General features: G+C 40.0%; 2 protein-coding genes across 4 annotated transcripts in view; both read right to left on the bottom strand.

Annotated features, from left to right (window-relative positions):
* Positions 1-11240, bottom strand: part of LOC139984188 (glutathione hydrolase 1 proenzyme-like) — a 48300-nt gene extending 37060 nt beyond the window's left edge. For both annotated transcript variants that reach the window (XR_011798968.1, XM_071997972.1), the window contains exons 1-9: positions 11046-11240; positions 7232-7401; positions 6189-6340; positions 4115-4229; positions 3632-3699; positions 2870-2943; positions 1984-2171; positions 991-1078; positions 147-277 (exon numbers count right to left, since the gene is read on the bottom strand). Coding sequence is in view for 1 of the 2 variants with exons in the window: in XM_071997972.1 (XP_071854073.1) it covers positions 147-277; positions 991-1078; positions 1984-2171; positions 2870-2943; positions 3632-3699; positions 4115-4229; positions 6189-6340; positions 7232-7401; positions 11046-11061 (1002 nt within the window). In the remaining variant the exon portion in view is untranslated. The remainder of the gene's footprint in view (positions 1-146; positions 278-990; positions 1079-1983; positions 2172-2869; positions 2944-3631; positions 3700-4114; positions 4230-6188; positions 6341-7231; positions 7402-11045) is intronic.
* Positions 11241-14884: 3644 nt separating this feature from the next.
* LOC139984189 (kelch-like protein 18) lies at positions 14885-23787 on the bottom strand. 2 transcript variants are annotated; one of them, XM_071997973.1, is made up of 8 exons: positions 23670-23787; positions 22737-23225; positions 21393-21714; positions 20108-20294; positions 18278-18512; positions 17462-17602; positions 16538-16730; positions 14885-16336 (listed from the first exon to the last, which is right to left on the bottom strand). In XM_071997973.1, the coding sequence occupies exons 2-8, from the start codon at positions 23155-23157 to the stop codon at positions 16114-16116; spliced, it is 1722 nt and encodes a 573-aa protein (XP_071854074.1). In that variant the 5' UTR covers positions 23158-23225; positions 23670-23787; the 3' UTR covers positions 14885-16113. The 2 variants fall into 2 exon arrangements, with proteins under 2 accessions (XP_071854074.1, XP_071854075.1); XM_071997974.1 differs by having other exon boundaries at positions 23599-23710.
* Between the last annotated feature and the right edge of the window lie 2099 nt (positions 23788-25886).

Genomic DNA, 25886 nt, shown 5'->3' with positions numbered 1-25886 from the left:
TTTAAACAGATAATTCAAGGTGAACTGGTTACCTCTACCAACCTTGGATAGCTCTGAGGTGAAACCTCCTTACCTCTACAGATCTATGGTGTCTTTTTAACAGATAATTCTAGGTGAAACTATTATCTGAGGTGAACCCTTCTTACCTCTACAAATCTATGGTAGAATAAAGGATCAGAGGCGTTGACTGTGGTATAGTTGTAACCTTCCATTATATTCAATATCGCTAGCGCCATTGGACCATTACTGGGTGCACCCGTAGAATAGACTTCCTGATCTGCAAGGAAGTAAACCATCGGAGATATAATCATCCTATTGTCAAAAGATATTTAGGATATTGCGAGGTCCGAGTGAATGCGCAAAGGGCAATTTGTTTCTTACGTCCAATGAAGGCAAAACACACAGAGAAAGTATAGTACTTAAACATACAATTAGCACACAAAGAATATTAAACTCAATCCCTATCATTAGATAGACCGATTAGCAAGAGATAATCAGCAGGAACATAGTTGAATATTCATACCAGTAATTTTGATTAACTAGGGTAAACTAGGGTTCTTCTTGTGATTCCTTGCCAATTGAGATTATAATCCCAAGCTTTCTTCATTGTTGATTAAATTGATCAGCAAAGTTCTTTCACTAGGTCTTGTAAACAACTTCAGAGTTTTAGATTTGGCATATTGGAAAGCCGTCTCCCCCATTTACAGAACATAAACATTGTAATAAAATAAAGAAGAACAAACATGAAAACAAAATTGAAGTGCTGTGACTCGTACGATGTCATATTTTAGACTCAATCAAGTCTTTAGCCTTGTGAGTGAAGGATCGTTAACTCTGTGATATCACATGGTCCGATGATGACGGTTAGGTTTGTGTCTCTAAGTGGAAACGTTAAGGTCGATGAGGGTACCTCTCCTCAAACAAACAAACAGACAGACAGACAGACTGATAGACAGACAGACACATGACTGAATCGAATGCATCTCTTACCTTGGTAGGTCATAGAGTAAACTTCCAAGTCGTCTGTGGTATAGTTGACTAGATCTGCTAAGGTCATTATCCCGGAATCATCGGTGATCTATCAGCAAAATTACAGATACAGAAAACTTGTTAAATTGAAGCTAATTTATCAGGATAGTCACATAAAATATCCAATCATATTCATTAGTGTTTGACCACAGCACTGCAAATCAATGCATGCCAAACTTATCAATTTTTTATCCTTGCCTCACAAACTATTAACATCTGACCTGTCTTTCTGCACGAATCTGTTTATAGTTGGTGACCGTTGCTTTCTCCTCAGAATCCGATATATATATACCAATCACTAAATTTTGAGTAATACGCAAATCACGGTCTCTATATAAGATCCTTTTGACCTAAACTGGAACTCGTTGAACTTATTCCCCAGTTGAAAGATGTTGAAATTCTTCAACGCTACTGGCATGAGTCGGTTTGTTTGTGTGTTTGTGGGTAGGTGTATGTCTTAATTGGGCTAGGGCCTGGCAAGTAGGTGTTATGAATTTACTATCACAAAACAAAGACCTAGTTTCTAGCCTAACAGGTAATAGGTATATATGCAGTTGTGAGTTTTAAGCTACAGACCAGAAATCTGCCTCATTGTTACGTACTATCCTTCTAAAGTTAAGCAACAATTCTACATTCTGACCCATGATTGTACCGACATCATACCATACCTTGCTTATAAATTTTCTCTTCTTGTTTACAAAATTACTTTATCCACAAAACTAATTGCAATTCTATATACACACTTGTGGAGTAGTACTACCATATATGTATTAACACAGCCTAACACAGTAACCTATCACTCACACAGCCGTCTTTAATGAAAAGAAGCTGTTTATGATTAAAACTTCTTCTATTTCAAATTTATTAGTGCAATTTTTTTTCATGGATTTATTTATTTATTTTAATTTCACAGGATTTGTTTTTTCTTTTTCATTTTTTCTCTTCAAAACTTACGAGTTCTACGATTTCATCACCGACGACAGATAACGAAGGTTCTTCCATTTTGGAGAGCTTTATTAAAAGGTTGGCGTAATCGGGTCGATATAAAAGTTGCGTAGCGTTGACTCTCCCAACATCTCTGGATATGAGTTCTCTCAGATTACGGGACAGCTTGGAGAGATCCACTTTCTGAATGGCTTCCGCTGATGATGCAGAAACAAGAGGTAAAAATGTAAGGATTACAACTCCCCCCCCCCCCTTTAAAGCAGTTTGCCAGCGTTGACTCTGCAAAACACCTGTAAATGACTACATGTTTCAAACAAGGCAATTAAAATTATTATAATTCTCAATCAAAACAGCTTGGTTAGTTTGGAATACTAGGCACTGGGTCGGTAAATTACGGATTGGCTTTTTTAGAATGAAAAATATGAAGAAAGCATTCAATGACATGATTGTTTTGGGGTTGCTTTTTTAATTTTTTCAAATGATCTGAAATTGATTGATTTGTATCATTATTAAAATTTATAAGCTCATAGAGTGTCATTGGTGAAGTTAGTTAATAATGACCCCCACCCCCCCCCCGCTTTAAGTCATCCCTCAAAAAATGAGGTGGATATGCTGGTGGTTTAATGACTGCCCAAAAGGTGATGTGACCTGAAATGCAGAGTAACAAAGGAATTAAAGAAATCACTTGAATCATTTTAATAACTATGGGGAAATATACTTTAACAGAGGGCTCAAACAGCTAGATCCAACCGTGCCACGAAAAAAAGGTAAACGTCCCTCGGCTAACATCTTGGGTAACACCGCCAAAAAGTCAGAAACGCATTAAACGTAACGTGGGCCCCGTTTTGAATGCCCATCCTACAGAACCTCGAAACGTGTGATTAAAAGAACTTACCGAGTGCTTCAGTAACTAGGAAGCCGTATTTTGCCAAGTTGATAGACTCAGTGAAGAGGTCCTGCCAGGGTGTTCTTAAAACAGATGAAGAGGAAAGTTATAGACAGCTCTAATAATAATTATAATCATAATAATAATAATTATCAGCAGTTATTTTTACGACGCAGAACTGACTGTAAATGTGGGAGAAACCCGCGAGGGCTTATGGATAACAACTTACACATCTGGTGGCTTCTAATTCCATATTCATAACATCATAACTCAAATTTGGAATCCTTTTTAATTTAGAAAGTCATTTCAGATTGGGAAAACCGTAGATTGCTCTTGGATGAAAAACCCAAGGAATGACCCAGCCAGGTATCGAACCCGGAACCTCCCGATTGCTAAGCCTCATTGCTTCAAAAACCTAAGCCTTTACCCACTCGGCCACAGCACCACTGATGGATGCATGGTGCAAATGTGACTGATGGTTCATCCCAATGGGACATTGCAGTGTATGTACATCTGTACTTAGCAATGAGTGATATACCGTGACGAATGGTGTACCCTGCCTGACGAATGGCGCTGTATATGTTCTCGACCACTCGTCGTCACCTCGCAAGACTCTTCTTGAGTCATGGTACAGTATATATACAAATATATCCTAAAAACACACACATCAGGATGGATCAGACACTATATGGCCTCTCAAAGAATACTTTACGATCAGCCTGGAATCTGAGAATAACATAAAACCTGAAATCTAAAGACAAACGCATTTACCTGCCGTATTTTTTCCAAGCAGCTCTCATTCCAGCAATTTCACCAGGCACGCCTACAGACATTCCACCCTGTAAAAAAAAAAAAAAAAAAATAATAACTTGCATAAGTGAGAAATATTCCACACGAAATACAAACATGTGAAATCTTGTTTGACTGAACCCACCTGAAGAGGCCAGAGCCAAAGTGAGTCACGAAAAAAAAAAACACAACGTTTTCTACAGCTTTTGAGGTTTTGATTCATATTTTTCTTAACACCTAGTCCAAAATTATAGCTAGCTATCATGCATTCTTAGCATTGATTCTGAAGGGGGGATGAGAGGGGAGTGGGGAGAGGGTGAGAGGGGGTACGGTAAGTTGTGTTTCAGACATCATGGAAGGTCCTGGGTTGTGGGGCCTAAACGTTTGAAACTTTACCAGTGGTAGAGAAATTCTTCACAATTGGTAGAAGTTGAGCGACACAAGTGATACGATAACATACTGTACCTCGACAAACGACCCGGTAAACATTTCTGGACTGCTCAAATCCGGTGACATTTCTCTGAAATTGATGGCCTCTTTCTTCTGTTCCTTCGGGTTGCCAATAATCATGAATCCGCCTCTGAAAATGAATATTCATTATGGAGGAAAAAATCACACTCAAAATGTTACAATGTATGCTCATAAGAAAGAAACTTGTGGTGTCCTAAGGCCATCCACGATAAATGTAATAGGGTGCTTAACAATCATAGCACTTTGAAGACATCAAGATCAACATGCGCACAAGTCTGAGCTTCTATATGGCAAAATAAGCTAACATTCCCCCACCCCCACCCTCCCTTCCACTGTGAGAGTTTCTTGGGGTGCTGTGTGGGGCTGAGTGAGTGTCCCACCAGAAGGCTTTGTCAACAAAAGCAGAAACCATGGTAGTCTGGGCAAATTTGGAAGCGATGAGAAAACTTTGTAGTGCTGGTTGTGTTCAACTTGAGAAGGAAATTGTGAAACATACTGAATAAAAGTATAAAGTGAACATTAAAATGTATACCCCCCCACCACCAGGTTATTGACAGCCTCCACCTCCCAGGCCCCCCAACGGAACGTCAATGTGAAGAACACCTTGACTCCAGCATTGATGGTTTCAAGCAAAAAGAGCTATATTATTGTGGCATCCGAGGCTTTGAGAAAGTCGACTGCGTGTCAAAGAGGTCATCGTCTCAGCCTGTTTTCGGTTTAGATTGCCCCTGGAGAAGCATGGCCACCACTATGCATGTTTTGTATATTTATGACCTGTAACATGAGGGCAGGTCTCGACAAATACGTAAGCCCGCTAGTACGGGACTAGGTCCAAACACACTCGGGCTAGTGCCAGTTTACAATTCAAAGCCCAATGGGTTCTAGTACAATTTTTTCACTAAGGTGATGTACAAAACTCTAACAACATTATCCTCACAATCAGCTCTGCACAAATCTCTTATTCCTCTCAAAACATTGCAAGTCAAATCAGCTTCATGATACTAAATTAGGTAAATATCTTTGGCTGTTCTTTAATGATAGTTGCAATCAATCCGCAAACACACGTACCCTAACGTTATGCATACCTATTGCACGACATGCACGGCCCAGGTAGATACTGTACAGCTGCATGCACAGAATGGCCTATCCTGAATATCGCTGTACAGTATGCGTATGGTGAGTAATTTTGCACGAATACACTACTTCGTAGTAAAAAGTTTTTGTTCATAAAATAGTTGGCACGAAAACTAGTAGTGATCGGGTTGTTGAAAAACTGGCTTCCGCTTGCACTGTTGTTCCGAATTAATAGTATACCGAATTAATAACAAAATCTGATGGAGGTATTAGAGCATTGCATACGGACAGACATACGTACACGTATATGTACGCATCGGCCGTGCAACTCTCAGCATTTTCAATGTAATGCACATGTCTATATCGCAGTTGCATTGTTGTGACATTATTCTAAAAAGTAATTAAGAATGACGATTAATATTACAGTTTTGCAAGTTCCTTCCAAATACAAACATTGAGGAGTTGATTGCTTGCACATGAGGTGTCTTTTGTGTATGCCACTGTAGTTTCGATGGCCTAACATTTATTGCAGGTTACGAGTGTGCTTAGTACAGTACATGTGCAAGGCATAGCCTAACGTTAGTTTGAAGAGTTCGGGCTAGTACAAATATCCTTCGAGATAGTGGATTAAGATTGGCAAACGCCCGACGGGCTGATGATAATTGTACCGAAATTTCGAGCCCTGCATGAGAGGCTCCAAGAAAGATGTTGTTTCAAGTACTCAGTGGTGATTGATGTACATGCATGCAACCACTCGTCGTGTGGTCGCAAAATAAGTGACAGTGATGTGGGGCAAAATGAAGGGTTTCCTCACTGAACGAACAAGTGCACCTACTGTAGATCAGATGAATTGTTGAGTTTGTTTATCTTTCATTTTCAAAGATGACAATTGACTAATTAGTATGAAGAAACACCACATTTACTACGTGAGTAATTTGACGTCAACCATTATCAAATTCTCTTAAGATGAAGGGCGTTATGAAAAATGGCTCACCCTCCGAGACCGGATGCATGGAAATGAACGACTCCCAGGCAGAGCATGGTCGCTATGCCGGCATCTACCGCTGACCCACCGCCCTGAAGAATATCCGCTCCTTGCTGGGAACAGATGCTGGCATCCGACGACACCGCACCGTACGGCTGAATCTGTGAAAGATAATTCCGGGAATAATCTTGCAATGGCTTGACTGACACATTGATATAGTCTAGAATCTCATGAATGAATGAATGAATGAAAAAGCATTGTTTAATGGGATTTGTGGTATCTGAGGGTTTTAAGGCCCAAAACATGAGTCAAAACAAAAGCGAAAAAAGGTGGACAAAATAGTCAATCCCCATATTTCCAACATCCACTCTCACATGGTTTTCCTTCCTAGGTAATCCCCTTTCTTTACATCTCCCTCTTCACCTCGATTTCTAATCAGCCCCCGTTTTTACAACTCTCTCTGCATAGCTCATCTCCAACAAAAACACTTTAATCCCATCATCGACTATCCCTTCCATCTCACCACACTTTGATCTCTCTCTCTCTCCCACCTCCGCCATCCCCCATCCACCCCCCCCCCACCCACCCACCCCCCTCTCTCTCTCTTTTTGTACTCTTTTCAAAGTTCATTGGACCAATTACCAAAGTGTTACTTTTTCTTGTCTTGTCCTCTTTGTTTATTTATGGGGGCGCTCTACTACTGTAGATATTAGCCCCTTGAATTTTTGTGGAATGCTTCCTTTTACAATTTTCCTATATTTTGCAACTTATTTAATTTCTCTGTATTTAAATTGTGAAAAAAACAAATAAATGAATTGAAAATAGCTGTTTGTCCATTAATCTCCTTTGAATGTGTCCTTACTTCAAGATCAAATATCAGGCCCATGTAAATTTCTAATGCATAATTTACCTACAGACCTGTGCACAAACGTTAGTGGGCCGTCAACAGCTTTGAGATTACTCTCTTTGCTTTTCCAGCTTGACGATAGCAAACATAACAGCAGATTTTTCAACATGCTACTTATAGGATCTTAATAGTATAAAAATATTACCTGTGGTGGTCCAAAGATTATGCTGAATACCATTCCCACTGTGATAGCAATAGCAAACAGTATGGATGAAACAATGATAAACTTGAGTCCATCATAGCCACAGATTTGCTCACGAACGTAAGTGGTTTCTTGGATGGGTTCCTTCTCGTCAGTCACCAGCTGAGTCTTGTCTGTCACAGGAGAATAATTAAACACTATAAGCATTATTTATGTATGTGATTGGGTACATATTTTCTTTTAAAATTAGCTTTAATCAAATTAACTTGATAGGAATGGCTGGGTTCATGCAATGAATCAAAGACAACTTTTTTTTATGGCTAATGAGAATAAAAGTTCAAGGTCAGTATCCATCTAGGTTAACCACTCATAGCCTAACCTAACCTAGGAAAAATCAAGCCAATTCACTTCTCTTGCCCTTTTTGGATTTCGTTCCTAATTTGTGTCTCCATTGACACTTTAGTTTGTTAAGGCTTAAATGGTTTGCAGTTTATGTGTTATCCTGGAAGCACTGTGGTTTATTTTGCTGTTACACTAGATATACACGTCGCTCGCATGCAAGACGACCGTCCTGTCAAAGAACTTCTTTATGGACCACTGCTCCGATATAAAGACACATTGAAGGATTTATTGAAAAAAGGTGATGTCCTTCAAAAATGGAGCGAAGTGGTCAATGACAGGTCAAGCTGGCGTCGGACGACCTTTGGCACAGCTGTCAAGATGGATCAGTGCAGGAGAGAGGAAAACATCAAGAAGAGACAGAGACGTCACCAGCCAAACCTAAGCTAATTTTTGTTGTAATTGTGTTTTTTGTTTATTGTAAACTGTTCTCATCTTCATTCTTTGGTATGTTGCCCGTTTGGGGACATTGGCGTATATATACATACTAGTCTACCTGTTTTACTGCCAAGGAGCTGTCACCAAAGAGGACAAGACTAAACAGAACGGTGAGACTGAGAGGTATCCCCAATTCCCCATCTTAAGTATATACAGAGTATATCAAGGAGCTGTGTGAGAACTAATGCTTAGATCTGAAAGTTGTGAACGACCAAGGAAGAGAGGGTTTAAGGCTCTTCAGACTATACCAAATTTGTCCGATGAGACTTCAAAATTTTCATCTAAAGCAAGTGTTAATCCACCTATTGTCAAGTTCAGGATGGAAGGTTTGCATCCCCTTGATGCTGAAGATGATTGGGAATGTTATTTATCTTTTTTGAGAGACTTTGTTTAGCCAAGAAATTCCTTCTGAGAGATGGCCTAGTTTGCTGGAACCATACTTGACAGGCAAGGAACAGAACGCTTTCCACATTTTAAGTGAAATTCAGAAACAAAGTTATAATGTGGTAGTTTAAGGGTGCATTGTTGGCAGCATGTCAGCTTACTCCAGATACGTGACAGGGAGAAGTTTCATGCCGCTGTAAAGAGCCTATCAGAATCTTTCAGACAGAAGGGTAGTCGGCTTAGTTTATATTTGAGGCGCTGGTCAAATCCCACTTGTAGATAGATTGACATCTTTACTCTGAATTCACTAGAATAATGGAGTTGATTGTTGTTGATTAAATGATATCCTCCTTGAGAGTTGAATCTTTGCATTTAAAGCTACTGGAGCAGAAATTTATGGACTTCCAATTGTGGAAATTTCAGATTTTGCTGATATCTTGGTCGCCAGGGTAACTAGCAGGAATCGACAGAGTCTAGGTTCCAGAAAGATGCCTACAACTAGTCGGACCGTATTTCCAAACCGCAGGTGAAACAACAGGGCATTCACAAAGGCCAGCTTCTAGCCAAGCAAGTAGAATACATACACCAACTCCAGATCTTAATAATGTTCATTAGATGTTAAACTTGTGGTGACTGGGCACATTCCAGTAATAACTGTTCAAACGTATCACATGATCAAAATGATATTGTGTTGGCATTAATTTGGCGAGAATTTCTGACAAGGAGGCAGAGGAAAGGTCATTCAGAGTTAAGGTTTCATTGGAGCATAGCTCTGACTGAGGTGACAAATTTATGCAAGTTAGTTGGGTGGAGCGTACTTTGAGGCAATGATATATAGTGGGAAAGTTCTTGCTTATGAATGCTGATAGTGGAGCAGTAAAGTGGCTTATCCGTACTTTAATGGTTGAAAATTGTGAGGTTATGCCTTTGAGTGAACCCCTGTGTTTTAAGCTTTTGGATGACACACCTCTTGTGGTTACAGTTAAGGTATCTACCTCTATGACTATTGGGGAGGGGGGGGGGGAGACTGAACAGGTTGAGCTTTATGTGGCTGACATTCTTTGTCAAGTACTTTTGGGCAGAGACTTGTTATCATGGGCCTTTTCTCTTGTTTGCGATATATCTAGGAGTGCTTATTGGTCCGGGAAACAGAGCCCTTGTGTTAAGTTCCCTTAGGCTTTAGTTTGAATACGAAAACAGTTTGGTTGAGGGAATTTGTAAACCTAGCAGAATACAGGAGGGCCCAAATTTGGCCCAAAATAGAGGGCAGCCTTGGATAAATTGGGGTATGAGAAGCAGGTAAAGGGGCTGGTAGAAAACTATAAAGAGGTTTTTGTGGACAGACCTTGCTACTGTGGCTGGCTGCAACATAAAATAGAAACAGGGGAGGTGGTGCCTGTAAAGAAACCGAGCAAATGAGCCAATCTCAAGAAGCAGATACATGATATGCTAGAACAAGATATCATTACCGCTTCAGTCTCTGGAGTGGTGGTCCTCCTGTGGTGATGTTTGATAAGCCTGACGGTACTTACTTGATGGCTTTCGATTATAGGGCTCTTAATGCAGAAATTTACTAAGTCTTCCAACTATCCTTTACCCATTACTGATTCTAGTTTGTATTCTATGTGTAATTCTAGTGTGTTTTCAACTTAAGACTTGAGGTCAGGATTTTGTGACGAGGGTGTTTATCAGTTTAAGCAATTACCATTTGGTTTAAAGAATGCAATTAAGTAAGTACTTTTAAAACTGCCTTGATGTTGTTTTTCAGCCTCTGGAGTACGTAATTACTATCCATATATGGATGATATTGTAGTGCATTCATCCACCGTCCATGAACATTTTGGAGATCTGAATAAAGTTTGGAGTGTCTTAGGAATGCAGGCCTCACGGTCAATCCAGCTAAACGTCATCTTGTGTATAAGGAAGTAAAATTTGTTGGGGTATGTTATTAATGAAGACGGCATTTATTTGGATCCTTCAAGATGTGAAGCAGTTTCAGCATTTCCCTTCACCGACAAACAAAACAGCCCTTGACCGGTTTTTGGGCTTGAGTGGGTGGTGTACTAAATTCAAGTTATGCAAGGCTCGTGAAACCTCTTAACAAATTGCGAAGGAAAAATATAAGATGGGATTGGTCGGTGTGCCAAAATATATTTGAGCAGCTAAAGGAGGAGGCAGCCCAGGCTGTATCTCTCAGTATTCCTGATTGTATAGTAGGCCATTTGAAGTCCATAGGCCCACTGATGCTAGCGGTGTGGTGTAGGGGCGGCGTTCATGCAAGTCAATCATGAAGGTGAGCTTCGAGTTGTAGCATTTGCTTAGTGGGGTATTCTATACTGTTACTGCTGGGCATAATATTATTAGGCCTAACTTCGGGGTAGGACACAAGAATCAATACTTTTCAGTACACAAATATAGCCTACGCAGTGAAGGTAACGTTACGCCTAGGCTACAGACAAAGTTTCATTACAACTAGTTACAGTACGTCAGTCACCTACATTAAAGTTAAGCTGACTTAGGCCTAAGCCTACACTACAGTAGGCATACTATAGCCTACTTGCTTTTGCCATGGACCATTTTAGTTTCAAAAGCTTACCATTATTGTCTGCCATTTTCGTTTCAATTGTCAACAGCTCTTACGAACGACAATGGGTACGTCAGAGGTTTAAGAAGCCGTGCATGAAACTCAGAAGTTGGGCTTGTTGGCTCAGTACTGTACAGTACGTCGCATATAATTACCAGAGTTGCTGGTACATTTCTCAGTTCAGTGTCGGCTGCTTGACGAAGTAAACAATAGTCATGCTTCCCACCTCAGTATTTCGTTACGTGTACATGTGTAATGGACTTAGGCGGTTTATATGAAATGTGAAAACAAGAGCGCATGTACCCACAAGTACAGACCAACCACGACTAGATCTCGGACAACGTTATCTGGAGCGAAGAGTGTCAGGGTGGTCTGATGAATACATTATTCTTTCTACAAACAATAACAATATAATAATAACTAACAATATAAGTAATAGCTGATAATAATCTGATTGGGTTTAGCTGTAGGAACATGTAATGTTCTATTGGTAAAGGCTAAGGCTGCACTTCAAACTTTCTAAATGCTATATGATTAAATCTTAAAGCCACCTCAATTTCAACCAACAAGTTCTTCAGAACTTTTGAGCTGAAGAAGCAAATAAATGGGGAAAACGATAACTACTAACAGCTTTAATTATGCCTTTCAACCAAATACTTTATGCAGGGTTAGATAAAATCATGTTGGTGGGATTTTCATTACGATATCATAGTACAAAGAAAAAAATACATACAGGGTTTTTTATTGGTATTTCAGTGTATATATATATATTGATAGCACCCACATACAGTACAGCTCGAATTGGTGACAAATTGATAACTCACGGTACAAGTTTGTGTGTCTGATCTGTGTCGATACCAAGAATCATTATCAATTCATGTCATTTAATACATGTGCGGTGAAGACTATAATCTTTCTCATATATTCACTTCTAGCTCTTTATCCTCTATATATAGTGCCAACTACTTCAAGAAGATGTGTGAAAATTCTATGAAAATTATTCTTAGGTATGAAAATCAGGATCTTCTATCAATGGTTTATGTGGTAGTAGTACCTGTAATGACAACCCCCTCCCCCCCCCCACCTCATCCCACAGAATACAACCAAACCATCATTATTGTGATAGAGATAACTGTCAAGAAAAACTTTTATCAAAGAAATATAATTCCATTAATAGGCAGAGATCACCTATTTCATGATCCTATACATACAGGGGCGTCGGAGCCGGTACGGCAGGTCCAGCGAACGCCGGACCAATATTAAATCACGGCGCAAAAAAAAAAAAAAAATGTAGGACTAAGAATAAAAAAATGGCAAAAAATAAAGAACCAAAATGAAACCTACTTCAAAAATGTGTTTCAGAAGATTAATCGGGTACAGAAACAGACTACTCTGGCATGGCAGGGGTCTTGTTTTGAAGCTCGGGAAGTGCCATTTCCTGCAATCTGGGAGGCATTTTTTCCATATTTTATCCATTACGCTACGCGCCAACCATGGTGGCGCGTAGCGTAGTTTGACCTACCAAACATCCCCCCGATAATTATGATAGATGGCCACACTCTGATCTGCCGTACCAATCCCAAAAAGCTTCCAACGCCCCTGACATACAGTGCTGAAGACTTGATCAAGTTTAAATATGACATCATCAAGCCCACTGTGCTTAAATGTTTTGATCTTTTTCCTTACATTATGCAATGTTAACTTTCTGTAATGGTGATGGCCTGGGTTATGCAAATGCTGAATCTTAAAATATTGAAGCTCTTAACATGACCTAACGACGACAATGGTTTAAAGGGTGTGAAGACTCGCGCACAAAGAAACGTCTCATGCCGGTAATCTGACCTAGTTTCGAATGAGGTGTAACAGAAGTGTTAGACACCACCATCGATCCCAGAAAATACACACACAGCTTGCTACCGTCGGTAATTAGACACTATAGTGTACAGTCAATACATACAGCTACGGTCAATACCCACAACACAGTGTACATAGCAGCGATGGACATCTTAGGTCTAGATAAAAGATATCAAGGTATCACGTTTCATTACTGTCTGCATTTTGTAGCGACAAGAAGAAAACGTCATATGCAAGCAACGGAAAGTTAACTTTTTCAGAGCGCTGCACGTAATTTGGGGCGAGTCTTCAATGCCTTTAAGTGTCTACTCTGTTAGCATTCTACATTGAAAATATAAAAAAGCATGACAAATGACATCACAGGTTTACAAAATGACAGCCCCCACACTCAACTAGGACATGTCCCAAAATTAAGCAAGATGATTTTCTAGCTGTTTGGCAGCATTGCTTTTACAAAGATTTTTGTCAGGTATTAGCTAAAGATGATGGTTTGGGTTTTGTGTCCCCTTAACATAAAATATTTCTGTTATATTCCATGACAGTGGGATCTCTGATGATCATATGAACATTGAACACAATATCGCTGCAAACTTGTTTACAATTCAAAGTACTTATCATAACTTATTTGAAAATATTTATTATAAAGCAGCAAAAAAAAAAAAATCTGTTAGCCTACTAGAAAATGAAAGATTTGGGTAAAACTTTAACCACCATTCCATTCTATTTTGTGTATATACATAGCAAATATATTATCTGTACAAAAACAGGAGAAGGGGAGAAAATAAAAGAGCATTAAAAATAAAAGAAATGGCAATGTAATTTGATGATGATGACGATGTTTCGTTATGTACTTGTACTTTACTTATGGAAAGTTCTTTTATCAGCCACTTGTAGCACAAGAGAAATTTTACAATCTAAGAGTGCTTCCTGTGATATCTCATAAAATTAAAACATTTGCTAATTGTATGTAATCAGGGTCTCAGTATGGCACTCCCCGTAGGTTTAAATCTAGTCAGCAAAACCAAATTGGCCTTCAATTCTAACAGTTTATGAAGCTTGAGTGCCTTTACGTCACCCTACCTTGTCCATATTACTTAATCTAGGTGCAGTGAGATGTTGGTTCTTTTCTGAACCTTTTCTCAAGCCATTGTAGAAATTATTTGAAACCCCTCTTCTACACTGCAGCCTTTGAGAATAATAACACAATGCTTGTAAGTCAAAGTCAATGAATATCCATTTCACAATTCTCTTTAACAAACTATTACTGGAGTAAAACCATCTCTCGGTTGAGTGTGTTTTTTTTTTTTTTTTGTGGTCTTCTTCAAATCACACTTTTCAGAAAACATCTGCAAGCACCTCGCAATAAAATATAATAGAATAAAATCATAAAATTCATTGAATTATTCTTTGTATATGAAATAAGTAGTACCAAAACCAACATTCTGATGACGGGCTACAAAGAAAAGCAGACAGATAAAATGTCTTTAAAATAAAATGTTAAAATGTAGCAAAAAAGAATGAATCCATTTTCAACCCTCAAAACAAGAACATCAACGCATATTTAGTAACATTTACTTTTTCCAACAGCAATTGAATTAAAATTGTAGAGTATCAGCCACATTGTTAACAGTGTGTTAGTATTTTTGTGATACAGTGAAAATGTTGTCGAAAAGTATATCATGTAAAACTTGGCTTTACACAGACCTCTATTTATTCAAATTCCAACCATTGGTATTGTCTCATAGTGCAATGGACTTTTGCATAAAGTCTTAAATACAGAATGATATTCACACACATTTTCAGCAAACTATGACACAAACCCTTGAATAGAGTGAATGTCCAAGCACCAGTGGTGTACCTAGAACAGTTGGCAACTGGCACGGATCCTTCCTTTGTCACCACTTGCAGGGCATGACGTCGTGGGGAGGGGTCTAAGGGTGACACCCCATCCCCTTTGAGAATATTTTTTTATGTTAGGTGGCTTAGATGCAAACTGGTTTGTTACTCCTCATTTGCATCCGAAAAGCATACATTCAGGCTGGGTCACAAGGGGCCATTCCCCTCCTCCCAACCGCCCCCCTCCCTCTCCCTGCTCCTGCATTGGTGCCAACATGTGTGTGTTCAAAACCTTCCAAACGTCCAGGACACAAGTATCGTGTCCCACTTAAAATTGTTGGACCTCCCCTAACATGGCTACTGGCTGGATAAACTGGTAGTGACCTTCACATGAGCGCTTCAGTCCCAATCCTTATATGCAAAGTAGGCTCTGCTACCATTCTATACGGTGCTTTCATCTCATTCTTCAAAGCAATCGTAAGACCTACTTTAAGTATGGACAGTTTCTAACCTTTATTTAACAGAAACAAGGATAGTTGGCTAGTTACCTATGCCATGAGAATGTGGTAGCTTAGCCTAGAGTTCCTGTACTGATAATGCTCATTTTGAAAAGCAACAGTCTGTCTTAAGAATATGTTTAAACGTCTCTTGCGACAATAATACAAGAAACAATGAAGAAAAAAAATAGTTTCTTTCCAAACATTTAGCTTATGCCAAAGAAAATCAACATGAACTGCAGATTTAACCAGCTGCATCCATGCATTGCACTTTATAGTGTATGTAAACCACAACATACCAATCTTTGGTTCCATATGTCTATGTGGGACTTGGACAAAACAAGCCACCTGTGATGGGCCCCTTTGGAGGTATACATCAATGAGAAAGGTCAAAAGTCATACAAGGTCATTGAATGAAGACATATACATATCCTCTGACATGCCCTCCCCCACCCCCTCCCCAAATTCAGGTCTTCTTATACATGTATAGATATTCTCTATAGCAGTAGGCCCAAGTTGAAATTTCAGGAGAACTAAGTTCAAAGGTCATCATATTGTCTTCTCTTTAATGGGGGGTGCTTCAATTTTGTACTTTCCTCTCGACAATAGTACTTACTACTGAGAGATACAATCGACTGAAAATGAGTTGCAGCAGATATTCAGAATGAAGAAACCCAAGTATTACACTACCTTTCAAAACAGTCATTCCTTCTTGACCTCATTTTACACAAAAAATATTTCGTATTTGGTTCATCGACCACCTTTCGAAACCCCCAACATGGCAGACGCCGTGACAATATGTCGGCTTAGAGAGAGTGTTTATGGAAACAATTTTTTACAAGTTGTATCATAAAAATAAATGGATGATGGAATGTAACATCTTTCTTCCTTCATCAAACCACTGACGAGCCGCATCCGGCCCTCCCGGCGTTCATGCTACTCACGTAGGACCACTGGTTGTTCTCCGCGTCGTACACCTCCACGGATCGCAGCCGTGTGTGGCCATCGTAGCCCCCCATCACATAAATCTTGTTGTCAAAGACTGCTACGGCCGGCCAGGCCCGTGTTCTGTTCATGGAAGTGATGGACGTCCACTGTTGCGTCTGTGTGTTAAACCTAATACGGAACAGAGCACCAACATGTTAGGAGGCCGGAAATGACCCTGAACATTGAGTTCTATTTAAATGCTGCATTCTTAATTTAATAACTATTGCTATGATAATATATTCTAGACTTCTAGACTAGACTCTTTTTTTTCTTTATTATTCTTTTTTAATCTTTTTCGACTTTGGTTTGTTTTTCTTTTCTTTCACTCACCTCTCAGCTATGCTAAAGAACTGATCTGTGTGCCGTAACCTCCCACCTATGGCATAAATGTAATGATCCATCGCCACCAACGCCAGTCCCGATCTGGCCTTCTCCATTTCAGCCACGAACGTCCACGCTCTCGTCTCCGGGTCAAAACATTCCACACTGGCTCTCTCTGTTCTGTAAGCTTTATCATAGCCACCTGAGAGGAGGAGGAGGAGGAGGAGGAGGAGGAGGAGGAGGAGGAGGAGGAGGGGGGGAGGAGGAGGAGGAGGAGGAGGAGGAGGAGGAGGAGGAGGAGGAGGAGGAGGAGGAGGAGGAGGAGGAGGAGGAGGAGGAGGAGGAGGAGGAGGAGGAGGAGGAGGAGGAGGAGGAGGAGGAGGAGGAGGAGAATAGAAATAAATTGGACTAATTTATTAAGTCATCAAACATGACACCCCCAGTCATATACCTTAACAAGTTAAGTTGCAAAGTCAACTGTTTTACCAAGTCAAGTAACATATGATTTTGGTCTCCGATTATTAAAGTAAGCGAAGAAGTCATTTGCTCTCAACCCAAGTTACAGGGCATTGGTCCCCATTTACGTCAACAGGCATTTGGTCGCAAATAAGTCACAAAAATTATTTGGTCTCAGATGAGTAAATTAAATTTGGTTTCAATTTTGCATTAAAATTCATCTGGTCTCAAGTGTCTCAATTTAGTCACATATAATTTGCACTCAAGTTTTAAAAGTGGCGGGTCATTTTAACTCATGTCCAGTCACAGAAAACATCTTTCAAAGAAATCAAGGACAAACATAAATTAGATAAGCTTGTCTAACGTTCTCAATTGTGGTGAAACTGCAATTATGTTGTTAAGAGATTCCAGCATCAAAATAACATGTTCTGGTTCAATCAATCAATAAATATGCTTCTATTACTATCTTGAACAAACCTGCTACATATATCTTGCCATCACAGACAGCGACACCACACCCTCCTCTTCTCTGCTTCATGCTGGGGGCATATCTCCATTTATCCTCTGCAGGGCTGTAACACTCTACAGTATTATAACTGCTTTCATTATCGGCACCACCTGTTGAAAATGGGGCGGGGGGGGGAGGAGGAAGAGATAACAAGCAAAAAAGGATTGATGAGAAGGGGAGGGAAAATTTTTAGCAATCAAGACAATAATTAAAAAAATATTAATCATAATAAAAACAATGGGAAGGTCAAAGGGGTCAAGAATAGCACACATTTATGAGAGATGTTGAAAATTGACAGAAATTACTGCATACTGATGGAAATGAATAAAATACACACACAAGCTTTTAATGATTAAAATCACAAATTACATTTTTTATGTTTGCTAGATACTCAACAACTGGGACAATAAAGGGGGAGGGGGGAGTCTCTTACTAAATAACCTTGCTGATTTTTAATATTGAAAAGAGCATCTCTTGGAAGACAAAAAAAAGGGGGGGAGGGGGTCTCTTACTTAATACCCTTTGTTGATTTTTAATACTGCTTTCAATCATCTCACCATTGTTGATAGTCCCTTTTCCACCCTCCTCTTCCAGTCTCCTGCAAACAGAGCATCTCTTGGAAGACAAAAACAAAGGGGTGGGGAGGGGGGAGGGGGTCTCTTTCTTAATAGCCTTTGTTGAGTTATAATATTGTTATCAATCATCTCACTTTTGTGTGAAAGCCCCGCTTACACCCCTTCTGAAGACCAGCCGATTTAAAATTTTCATAAATATGAAAAACTTACCCAAGGCGAACAAATTGCCCCGAAGAGAAACCACAGCGATGAATGACCTGGCCTCTTTTAAGCTTGACCTTTGACTCCACTTCTTCCGGAGAGGATCGTAGCATTCCACGTGTCCTAGGTACCTAGTATCTATGGTGTGTATATTGGAAGTGAACGCACATTCCCCGCCTACGGCATAAAGCAGCCCATCGAGCGTTGCAGAACCCAAGGCGGTCCGGGAAATTTGCATACATTCCTAAAAAATAATATTGTGAAACGTGGGAGCAAAATTGGGGTTTTGTTGTGAGTTCACTGATTAGGAACATAACATGCAAAATTCAAAGCAACGGTTAGAGTGAACTGAGCTAGACATGATAATAATAATAGTTTTTATATAGCGCTTTATACCAGCGATAGGTCTCATAGGTCATAGATCTCATATTACCCCTGGTCAATGATAACCTGTCCCAGAGACAATCCCTCCAGTCGGCAGTAGTTATATTCTGCCCCCAATGACAAGTTACCTCACAGGTACCCATTTAACCCCTGGGTGGAGACAGGCTATTGAGATAAAGCATCTTGCCCAAGGACACAACGTAATTAACTAGGCAGGAATCGAACCAACAAATCCTTGGATCACGAGTCCGACGCCTTAGCCAATTGGCCACCACGCTCTCACGTGTGGACATGTGACTGATTGACGAGAAGGAGCCTCAGTAGCGCTTAAATAAAATTTAAAAATGGTGTTATCAAGGTGCTTGAGCCTGTGAAGGATCAACATGATGGATAGCAACGCATTGAGCTAGAACACTCGAAGGGTTAACTGATCATGATGTGCAATCACCTGTCTTGAACCCTATTACAGGGTGTAATGATGGTGCACAATTAGGATGCCTGAACCCCTTAAGGGTGAAATCATGGTGTACGACATATCACTCTGAGGCCCTTGAAGGGTAAGCTTGAAGGGTAATGAGCACAATAATGTTACTTGAACCATTGTAGGGTGAAAAATACCATTGAAGGGGGAAACTTTTGGTCCGCAATCACGCTGCTTGAAATCTCTGAAGGTAACTTTAAAAGATATTGATAGCTTGCAGCTTCCACCCCAGAAGGGTTAACCATTCAATGATGGTCGACTGATAGGATGGAGAAATATCGACACGTTTTAGTAGACGATTGGCATGTTTAACTCCCCAACGGGGGAAATGTATGGTTTTCAAAACAGGGTGAAAGAGCAGTTAATAATTCACTAGAAATTTTGAACGTTCAGACTTTCATGGCTTAAAATAAGCGCTGGTTCCTTTCGAAAAGAGAAAAAAATTCTATACATCTTTTGTACCTGTAAAGCAATTTGACAATTTTCCGTATCATTACAAGATTCGATACTTGATAATCTGTTCCCTAGAAAGTTGTAACGGTTCATTGACCGGGCTAGCCACTGGGGTACATCGTGATGAGGATTGAGCTACATACAAAGCATGAAATAACGTCGCTTTTACCAGGGTTTCATACTTCTTGTACCGACTGTTTAAAACCAAAGTATGCTTCTGTTACCTACCTGGGGAACCCAATCTATCCTGCACCACTAACTGTACTAATTGTTTAAAACCAAAGTATGCTTCTGTTACCTACTTGGGGAACCCATCTATCCCGCACCACTAACTGTACTAACTGTTTAAAACCAAAGTATGCTTCTGTTACCTACCTGGGGAACCCATCTATCCCGCACCACTAACTGTACTAATTGTTTAAAACCAAAGTATGCTTCTGTTACCTACCTGGGGAACCCATCTATCCCGCACCACTAACTGTACTAATTGTTTAAAACCAAAGTGTGCTTCTGTTACCTACCTGGGGAACCCATCTATCTCGCACCACGTCATATCTCTCGCAGCTGCTGAGTTGACATTCTGCGTCGTTTCGGCCTCCGACGACGTAAATACTCTGAGGTTGTGATCGACAGCCGATCAGTGCCAATGCTTGGTTGTCGTTTCTAATCTTCAAGGCTACTGCGACTCTCTCTTGACACTTGAGGCACCTGCGAAACATTAAAAAAAAAGACTACCGATGTTAAATTCAGGTTGCTGGATTGAGCATAAAGGACTTTGTGGCAGGTTAAGTGGCTGGTCATATCCGGTTTTTGACTGCAACCAAACCCTACAATCTACCCCCCAGGTATAAATTTCTTTAATTGTTTTATTTGCAACAGACAACACTCAATAATTATCTGTGGTTCAGTTAAGGGATTTGCTTTGCTCTTGGGTCTGAGGTGGAGAAGGTGACAACTTCCTCTTGATCAGAAAAGATGCTAGTTTTTATGCGAGATGCATCACTAAGCAGGTGTCCCCATGAAAGACAGAATTGGTAGAATTGATGCTTTGAATTATAACAGAACAAATTTATAATCCGGATCGATGTCTTTATAGTGAAATACTTGTTTGTGGTCAAACATGTTTGCTTTGCAGTAGTGAGGAGAAACTCCACACTCACACCGAACATGACGTTCCTTGATTCACAGGTTTCAAGCGGATTGCCACCTACTTGTCACAAGTTGGAAAACTTTATATAATGATTCTTGATAAAAATTAGCAAAATTAGCAAACAAAAAATTAGCAAAACCAGTTGGGATAATTTCCCTAAATTCTGATACAACTCTGTCCCATCCTGTTTTTCAAGGCATCTGAACCGTAAAAGTACGAACTGTCCCAGATCTTCATTTTAATTGACACAGGATATTCATACTGCTCAAACTGGCATTACAAATGCTTCAAAGCAAAAAAAATTGAAAGTACAGTAGTTAGAAATTTGTCTTAAAACTGGGTAACATTTCACAACAATCTCCCCACATTTGGTTTACAGAGTGACATTTAGACAAATTTAGGATTGGTTAGGCAAAGGTGGGAAATCAGTAAGGAGACAAAAAACCAGGAAATACATACTTACCCATCCATGAGTGAATTTTAAGGTAGAGGGACTGACGTTTCGATTCTAGCAGGATCTTCTCTTCCAAGGCAAATCCATAGGTCAGTTTGTTTTTGAAGAAACCCCTGTTTAGGATCGAAACGTCAGGCCCTCTTACTAAACATTTACCTACACTGCTTTACAGATAAGTAGTTTGTTAACACTTCTCTTTTACCTATTGATAAAATCCGATTTGTAGACTCTTTCGATGAGATAATCCTTATCAAGGAGAGCAAATCGAATTTGCTGGAGAATTGAACAACAACAGTGACCTCTGTTCTTTAGGTCATAGGTCAACCAAGAGATCGCTGCTTCGTAGACTTCCACCTCGTTGTCGACCTGCAACTGATCGCTCCTGAGGAGCCTCACAACGTCCTGCTCGGGGGTTAAGAAGAACTCCTCCGTTTGAATAACTTCTGGGAAATGCTGATAGATAAATCTCTGTGCGACATTCTTCAGGTCTTCACAAGAATACATATCAGCGAAGGAATGAATACCTGTATAATATACACAAGAAATATGCAAGTGAAAATCATATTTATAAATATCTATCATAATTTAAGAGATTTATAATACAGTAATATTAAACTGTCAAGATAACTATAAATGATATCACCAGATGTGGGCTCAAATGGTACAACACTCACAATGCTTTTTGTCTGCCAGGTTTCCAGTGATTTTACCGTTAAAGGAACAACGAAGGCAGGGATCAAAGACGATTTATATTTTTCAGTAACCTCAAAACTCTCTAATATTCAATTTTTAAGTTAACTGCTTCCTGTTTGACTGAATACAATCGCTTTGAAAATTGACTTTTTGTCTGCCAGGTTCCAGTGATTTTACCTTTTAAGGAACAACAAAGGCAGGGATCAAAGACGAATTAGATTATTCAGTAACCTATATGAAATTTCAAGCGTATTACGTAATCAATAGCGGCTTACTGTGTATTGTGGTGAGGCCTTTGGAGCCAATTTTCAAAGCGAGCATATTCAGTCCAACAGTCTTTTATCCCTGCCTTTGTTATTCCTTTAACCTTTCTCTCTAAGATGTTCCCAATCCTACCTTCTGTGACTTACACTGAACTTAAAGTTTCAAAGTTGAAGGTTTACAGTCTGGTATAAGGTCAAGGCCTTTTCACACAACTTTTACAATGTCAGTTTACCCACAGTCATCATGGGTAACTTTTCACACCCACACTCTTAAGTGTGCACAATTCAAACACTGGGTTCTAAGGCACTACAGTGCATGCGCTACATCTGCGTGTTCCCTGCAGGACGTCCCACAGGGTGCAGCCACAGATTGCAAATATTTTCACAAGTTACCACCCAGACCTCCATTTATACACTTGGAAAAAGAGAGGCAATAGATATAAATATCTTGCCCAAACACACACCGTAATGATCTGGACATTCAGACCAGAACCTGCAATCGTTAATATAGTCCATTGCCGTAACTACTGTACTTGACCACAATGCTCTCATTTTGTTTCACATCCAGACAGCAAAATAAATGTGCTTACCAAGGCAATTTGTAGCAGCCAGTTGAGACTGTAGGAATGTGCAGCAAACATTGCGTAGACTGGTCATATTCAACATGCTTGCTCCACCCAGGACAATCTGTACATTTTCCACCGTAATTTCTATCGTTCCTGTGTACATAAAGGCCAAAATAATCTCCATTGCAACCGGGTCTATACCCTGGATCTCCACATGGTCTTTAGCTGTCTCCAGCATACCATTTGTGAACATGGCCAAGAGGTATGGAGAGCATCCAGCAAGGACCACCTTGTGGGCCAGGAACTTCTGGTTTTCGATGCACAGCACAATATCGCAGAGCTCCTTATTCCATCGCAGATCATTCATAACTTTGAAGGCACTGTTCGTGTGGAGGCTGATTGTGTATACTCTATTCTGTATCATTTTGAAATGATCTTTTCTCATTTACCATGGAATTCAGGGAAATATTCATCTAAGGTCACACAAGTCTCCCAAATATATTGGAAGGTACTCTGCAAAAGAAGGTTACACAATGTTTTAATGATGGTCTTACTTCTGTTTAATGATGCAACAGCCTGGCTTCAGTACTGTAGGCCTACAGCAACTTTTAATTGTTTAAACTGCTTTCTTTAGGGAAATGAGGTACACTGTGAAGGGCTTTCTTGTCTTGCCTACTGTTCACTGCTAGTGATACAGCCTAGGCCTGACACTGTTTCCAGTTTGTTGGTAACAATTTTCATAAGCTGGCCTCACCAACAGTTACAAGTAGCTTACAGTAGTTACAGTAGCTTTGGCTAGGCCTAGGCTAGGTATAATAATGTCTAGGCCTAGCCTAGGCACTAAGTAACGTTATTGTATGCCTAACTTAGGCCAGCGAATAATTACCGAGACCAATATGGTGACTTAATGTATGCCCATTGCTTCCTGAACAGGTGCCTATGCGAAATTAATCTTACCATTATGAGTCACAGAGCCAACATTTGAACATGGCGTTAAAGTCCTAGTCTCTTTTATCTTCAGAGATTGTTCATTACGATAATAATGGCACCCTAATGATCATTAAGTCATACCGGTGTGAAGTTAGATACTTATTCCCCGTTCCTCGTTCGATATTCGCGAATGAGTAACTGAGCTGCCTATTCGGTTACGTATTCGACAATTGTATCGACGTAACACCTCTGGACAAAAGCTTTCTTACAAGATGTTCAACATTTGGTCGTGGAAAGAGGTTTATCTATGGCCCATGGGTCATATGAACTCCGATGACTATGTAGAAGGGTACCATAATGCATCTTGCCCGGTCCAAATAGTTCTTGGCCAACTAAAATGACCAGTACTTCATCAGTTCTTAAATTAATGTAAACAATTACTTTAGGCCCTAATCAAGACTAGCACGCCTTGGACCACCTTACCAATGGGTCATATGAATTCTTGACACATTGTAGAAGGATACCATAATGCGTCTTGCCCGGTCCAAAGAGTGCTTGACCAATTAAAATGACCATTATATCAACATTTTTTTTAAATAAATGTAACGGGAACTGAAATAAAAACATGAGGGCCCTAATCAAGACCAGCACGCCTTGGACCGCCCAACCAATGGGTCGTAGGAAGTCTAAGGATCTTGTAGAAGGGTAACATCATGCGTCTTGCCCGGTCCAAAGAGTGCTTGACCAATTTAAATGACCACTAAATCATTACTTTTTTAATGAGTGTAACGGGACCACAAAAAAGCTTTGGGCCCTAATCCATGCAGCACGCTTTGGATCACCAAACCGATGGTTAACATGAACTCTAAGGACATTGCATAAGAGTACCATAATGCGTCTTGCCCGGTCCAAAGCGTGCTTGACCAACTTAAAAGACCACTAAATCATTACTACATCATCGAGTGTAACGGGACCACGAAAAAGCTTTGGGCCCTCATCCATGCAGCACGCCTTGGACCACCCAACCAATGGGTAACATTAACTCTAAGGACATTGTAGAAGAGTACCATAATGCGTCTTGCCCGGTCCAAAGCGTGCTTGACCAATTTAAATGACCACTAAATCATTACTACATCATCGAGTGTAACGGGACCACGAAAAAGCTTTGGGCCGTCATCCATGCAACACGCCTTGGACCACCTAACCAATCGGTAACATGTACTCTAAAGACATTGTAGAATAGTACCATAATGCGTCTTGCCCGGTCCAAAGCGTGCTTGACCAATTAAACTGACCTTTAAATCATTACTTATTAAATGAGTGCAAAGGGACCGCGAACAAACTTTGGGCCCTAATCCATGCAGCACGGTTTGGACCACCTAACCAATCGGTAACATGTAATCTAAGGACATTGTAGAAGAGTACCATAATGCGTCTTGCCCGGTCCAAAGAGTACTTGACCAATTTAAATGACCACTAAATCATTACTTCTTCAATGAGTGTAAAGGGACCACGAAAAAGCTTTGGGCCCCAATCAAGACCAGCACGCCTTGGACCACCTAACCAATAGGTCACAGGAAGTCCAAGAACATTGTAGAACGGTACCATGATGCGTCTTGCCCGGTCCAAAGAGTGCTTGACCAATTTAAATGACCACTAAATCATTACTTCGTTAATGAATGTTAATGGACTTGCAAATATGTTTAGGCCCTTGTGAAGACCAGCACGCCTCGGACCACCCAACCAATTGGTCTTATGAATTCTAAGGACATTGTTGAAGAGTTCCATAATGCGTCTTACCCGGTCCAAAGAGTATTTGACAAATACAAACGACTAATGCACAATCATTATCCAGTAGATTCATCAATATCTTCTTTTTTGAATTTCAACTCTACGTCTGTACCAGTGTGGTGATACAAAACAAAAGCAACACCTTTGGCTCGCAAGTTTAATGCTTATTGGTGCTTTACAATCATCAGCATACAAAGTTTCCTTCCCATTCCGGAGAAACACACGCGCACTCTTCTTTTTTTTGGGGGGGGGGGGGGAGGGCCTTAGCGCAACTACATTTTCAGAATGAAGTGATTTCTGTAGACTGGCAACGAACTGAAAACGTTTTTGTTTTAATTATTCGTTTATAGAACTTAATTTTATTTCTTTTATTCATTTCACCCGTCAACCCTTCACATATTTACAGATTTAAAGAACAGAGAAGTGTTCTGGCCTCTCTTCTTGAAAGTGGTT

The sequence above is a fragment of the Apostichopus japonicus genome, chromosome 17, assembly GCF_037975245.1.
Source record: "Apostichopus japonicus isolate 1M-3 chromosome 17, ASM3797524v1, whole genome shotgun sequence".
In the NCBI taxonomy this organism is placed as follows: Eukaryota; Metazoa; Echinodermata; class Holothuroidea; order Aspidochirotida; family Stichopodidae; genus Apostichopus; species Apostichopus japonicus.
The sequence above is the reverse complement of the archived record's forward strand: the minus strand, read 5'-3'. Positions and strand labels throughout refer to the sequence as shown.

Coding starts and splice junctions, on each gene's coding strand:
- LOC139984189 (XM_071997973.1), bottom strand. CDS start 23,157: ATGAGAAAAGATCATTTCAAAATGATACAGAATAGAGTATACACAATC. Junction 18,513..20,107: donor GAGATAGATGGGTTCCCCAG/GTAGGTAACAGA, acceptor ATTATTTTTTAG/GAATGTATGCAAATTTCCCG. Junction 17,603..18,277: donor GGGCAATTTGTTCGCCTTGG/GTAAGTTTTTCA, acceptor CATTTTCAACAG/GTGGTGCCGATAATGAAAGC.